The 5,190-nt window shown below is 44.0% G+C and overlaps 2 protein-coding genes across 2 annotated transcripts in view; both read left to right on the forward strand.

Moving 5' to 3' along the window:
* Positions 1-5,190, forward strand: part of LOC118106041 (anoctamin-9) — a 207,854-nt gene that overhangs the window by 168,000 nt on the left and 34,664 nt on the right. The gene's annotated exons all lie outside the window — the stretch shown is intronic.
* On the forward strand, positions 2,046-3,578 carry LOC124851579 (homeobox-containing protein 1-like). The gene is made up of 3 exons (XM_047339456.1): positions 2,046-2,111; positions 2,212-2,294; positions 3,221-3,578. Exons 1-3 carry the CDS (start codon positions 2,104-2,106, stop codon positions 3,448-3,450), a joined length of 321 nt encoding a protein of 106 aa, XP_047195412.1. The 5' UTR covers positions 2,046-2,103; the 3' UTR covers positions 3,451-3,578.

Below are 5,190 nucleotides of genomic sequence, written 5' to 3' on the forward strand. Positions count from 1 at the left end.
AGGGGACATAGCATGCCCATTTTACCACAAGTTGATATGGTTCCTTGGGGTCTTAATGAAATGTCTGTAACATACTTTGGTCAAAATACCACAAGGATCATTTAAAACAGCACCCTTTACCCTGTCTAAAACAGCCCTCCACAGAGCGACCTGTTTTGACTGCCTGTTCCTTTAAATGCTAATGAGCCAGCTCCCCTCCCCTCCCCTCTCCCCCATGATTTTAAACGATATAAATTACATATTTTATATGATATAAATTATCAAATATGCATCCCATACTTTGTATTCCCTTGTTGTCCTGGAGTTTTAATTTTCCCAATCACATAATTAAATGTCCCCTCTGCCCATCCACTACAAGCACACAAGCAGACAGACAGAGAGAGAAAGAGAGGTGGGGGCTATGAAGACCATCATTTACCCTCGAACCCCGACATTCAACGGGTACAACAACAAGCGGAGAAAGCAGAATCGCGGGCTGACCTTATATATACAGTCTATGGGGCTGACCAGCGGAGAAATGCTCGGCCCGTGTGAACAGCCAGGCGGCTGCGCGCTGAGAACGGCGCTGCGCTGCCTCGCAGCGGCACTTCCGCGTCCGTGTAACCCGGCGGAACTACTGTAACCGGCAGAACTACTGTAACCCGGCATACAGTAGAGCTGAACACTGCGGAAGTCTTCCACACAGCTGGCAGTGTGGAGGATCGCTGAGGCAGCGCAGCGCCGTTCCCTGCCGCGCAGCCGCCTGGCTGTTCACACGGACGAGCATTTCTCCGCGCTGGTCAGCCCCATAGACTGTATATATAAGGTCAGCCCGCGATTCTGCTTTCTCCGCTTGTTGTTGTACCCGTTGAATGTCGGGTTCGGGGTTACAGTAGCGCTGAACACTGCGGAAGTCTTCCACACTGCTGTGCGCTGTGTGGCGCTGACACAAATTCCAGCTCACGCACGGGAGAGCGAGCGGTCGCTCCCGAGCAGCTGCTGCAGCCTCCCAGTCCCAACGATCCAGACAAATGCCACATGTGAGTGAATCGCGGGCTGACCAGCGGAGAAATGCTCGTCCCGTGTGAACAGCCAGGCGGCTGCGGCTTGGGAACGGCGCTGCGCTGCTCGCAGCCTCCGTGTAAACCCGAAGTAACGAGTGTGGGGACGGGACGGGGGGTGGGCCAAGACCATGTAGGAGACTTCCAGTGTATTGTTACGACACAATACCCAGGAAGCGCAATCGAGTCGCTCAGCATGACGTTTCTGACTTAGAGGAACTATAACAAAACGCTGAGTGTTTTTTCCCAGAGTTTTTGGGTTGGTAGACATGCCAGATACCCACATTAACCTGTAGAAGCACTAACAAAGTGGAATTTGCATGCTATGTCCCCTTTAATAATAACCCCTTCTGTACATCAGGATGTGTCGGGTCACTCTTTACTCTTTACAATGTGATGCTGACATTTAAGTCTAAGTTATATATAAGTTTGCAATATACAACGATTTCTTTTCATGATTATAAATTAGATGTACAGTATTTTAGGTGGAGGAACTGAATGTATAAGTTTATATAAACTAGCTGCAGGGATTTTAAAGTGACTGTGAACCTCCCTCAGAAGAAGCTTGGAAAAGACACATCCTCACTCCACCTTAGTTTACTTGCTTACTTTCACTCAACTCCTTGATCCCATAGACATTCAGGAAAGTCAGGCTTATATTGCTGTTTGACAGAAAAACAGTTTGTTCCAAAGATATTTATTAGTGACTGACTATAGGAAAGTAAAAACTGTGAAATTTTCAAAACGACTTTATCTCTGCAACCAAATCTCACACATTCAGACTTTTCTACACAATGTTCTAGCGTAATATTTCTTCAGCCCCTTTTTCTTCAAAGATCATCCCACTTTAAAGACCTCGGTTCTGAAAGTGACTATATATTTTATTTTTAATGGAGTAATGTATTTGTGATTTGAGGTGCCACTCTGGCCATGCGAGCTGCCCCAATGGCTCTGGAGGACATAATGGAGTGGCAACAAGCTCCGCCCCGCTTGGCGCTGCCCTGGTGGCTTCCGTCTTCGGCGAGGGAGCAGATTCACCTGGAGGAAGGAGTGTCTGGCTGTCATGGAGAGGTGAGGAGGAGTGTTGAGGAAGGGTGGATGGACTGGAGTGTCATGGTATATTGTTTGATTGGCATCGTAATTATAACATGGAATTGTGTGTGTTTCACAGCTACTTCAGTGATAACCAGTACCCTGACGAAGCGAAGAGGGAGGACATCGCCACTGCCTGCAACGCCGTCATTCATAAACCAGGTAGATGATAATCTAAGCAAACTTTGACTTGATCAATCTGAACTTTTATTGACTCACAAATACAAAGTAAGCAGTTACATCTTTTTATTGACTGAGAGGACAAGGGTTCATTGTGTTGCTCATCTGTGATAACAAGTCAAGCAGTCGCAGGGTTCAAATGCAACTTCATGCATATTTGTTAAAATTAGCTACTTATGAATTATATATTTGACTGAAGACATGTCCCTAACATCTGCTGGTGCTCACTAACATCCGATAACATCAGCTGGTGGTAGGCATTAATTAGAGCAGTAGAACATACAAGGAATATTCTCCATCTTGTCCCATATTCTAAAATGAGCGTTTAGTTTAAAAAGGCATAGAGGTAATGAGGTCTGATCTACTGAGCGGCCACATGGCTTCCATAGTGCTGTCATACAAGCCAGTAGCCAGTCAGATTTACCTTTAGCCTCAGGGTGCCCTCAAGTTCGGCCTGTAAAGTTGATTACAAGGCCAAAACACTTGATAACGCTAATGTGCACAGTTATGTCCCTAACACCTGCTAACATCTACTGGTAGTTGGTGACTTAAATTGTGCAGAAGACCTTCAAACAAACAATGGGTATTCAACATCTTGTCCTATCTTCTAAATGATTAAGTGGAAATATATGATAATGAAACAATTGGCTTGTGAAGGGGAACACAGGACAAACATGTGGTGTTCTCTCTTCCATGCCCAGTACTGAGACTGAACAGAAAGTCTGATCATGATTTTAAAAGTCAACATATCAAGACTGTAAAATGTCATCCAATTACTTTAGACTTCTTTCCATTGACATGGCGAGTACATCTGTCTTAACACATTTGGAGAATTGATTCTGTTTATTGGGTTTTTAACGACTTTATTTTATTTAAGCCCTGTGTGTTTGTGTGTGTGTGTGTCACAGGAAAGAAGCTGACTGATCTGGAGAGGGTCACATCTCTGAAGGTCTACAACTGGTTTGCCAACAGACGCAAAGACATCAAGAGGCGCGCCAACATTGGTAATGTCTACTTGTGTTTGTGTGGTGACTGTAGTTATAATCAGTGTGACTTTAGAACTCAGCATGACGAAGGTACTTGGAAACGTAATGCATGTTATCTTTCATGCTGGGCTGAGGTTTCAGATAGTCTCTAAATAAATCAATAAACGCACAACTCACATCTTTGTTAACCAACCTGTTGACTGTTGACCTACACCTGCTTGAAACAACACAACACGATACAGCTGTAGAATCTCACACACATCTGGGTATCAGTGACAAACACATACAGTGCCTTGCATAAGTATTCACCCCCTTTGGACTTTTCTACATTTTGTCATGGTATAACCACAGATTAAAATTTATTTCATCGTGAGTTTATGTAATGGACCAACACAAAATAGTGCATCATTTGGAAGTGGGGAATATTACATGGATTTCACAATTATTTACAAATAAAAATCTGAAAAGTGTGGAGTGCATATGTATTCACCCCTTTACTGTGAAACCCTAACAAAGATCTGGTGCGACCATTTGCCTTCACAAGTCACATTTGCAAGTCACATAATTAGTAAATAGGGTCCACCTGTCTGCAATTTAATCTCAGTATAAATACACCTGTTCTGTGACGGACTCAGAGTTTGTTGGAGATCATTACTGAACAAACAGCATCATGAAGACCAAGGAGCTCACCAAACAGGTCAGGGATAAAGTTGTGGAGAAATATGAAGCAGGGTTAGGTTATAAAAATATCCAGAGCTTTGAACATCTCTCTGAGCACCATAAAATCCATCATAAGAAAATGGAAAGAATATGGCACAACCGCAAACCTACCAAGAGGAGGCCGTCCACCCAAACTGAAGAGTCGGACAAGGAGAAAATTAATCAGAGAAGCAACCAGGAGGCCCATGGTTACTCTGGAGGAGTTGCAGAGATCCACAGCTGAGGTGGGAGAATCTGTCCACAGGACAACTATTAGTCGTCTACTCCACAAATCTGGCCTTTATGGAAGAGTGGCAAGAAGAAAGCCATTGTTGAAAGGGATCCATAAAAAATCCCGTTTGGAGTTTGCCAGAAGCCATGTGGGAGACACAGCAAACATGTGGAAGAAGGTGCTCTGGTCAGATGAGACCAAAATTGAACTTTTGGCCTCAATGCAAAACGCTATGTGTGGCGCAACAACACTGCCCATCACCTGAGCACACCATCCCAACAGTGAAACATGGTGGTGGTAGCATCATGCTGTGGGGATGCTTCTCTTCAGCAGGTACAGGGAAACTGGTCAGAATAGAGGAAAGATGGATGGAGCCAAATACAGGGAAATCCTTGAAGAAAATCTGATGCAGTCTGAAAGACTTGAGACTGGGGCGGAGGTTCATCTTCCAGCAGGACAATGACCCTAAACATACAGCCAGAGCTACAAAGAAATGGTTTGGATTAAAGAATGTTAATGTCTTAAAATGGCCCAGTCAAAGCCCAGACCTCAATCCAATAGAGAATCTATGGCAAGACTTGAAGATTGCGGTTCACAGACGGTCTCCATCCAATCTGACTGAGCTTCATCTTTTTGCCAAGAAGAATGGACAAACCTTTCCATCTCTAGATGTGCAAAGCTGGTAGAGACATACCCCAAAAGACTTGCAGCTGTAATTGCAGCGAAAGGGGTTCTACCAAGTATTGACACAGGGGGTGAATACTTATGCACCCAACAGATGTCAACTTTTTGTTCTCATTATTGTTTGTGTCACAATACAATTTATTTTGCACCTCCAAAGTACTATGCATGTTTTGTTGATCAAACGGGAAAAAGTTTATTTAAGTCTATTTGAATTCCAGTTAGTAACAGTACATAATGGGAAAAGTCCAAGGGGGTGAATACTTATGCAAGGCACTGT

This window comes from Hippoglossus stenolepis, chromosome 1, assembly GCF_022539355.2.
Source record: "Hippoglossus stenolepis isolate QCI-W04-F060 chromosome 1, HSTE1.2, whole genome shotgun sequence".
NCBI lineage: Eukaryota > Metazoa > Chordata > Actinopteri > Pleuronectiformes > Pleuronectidae > Hippoglossus > Hippoglossus stenolepis.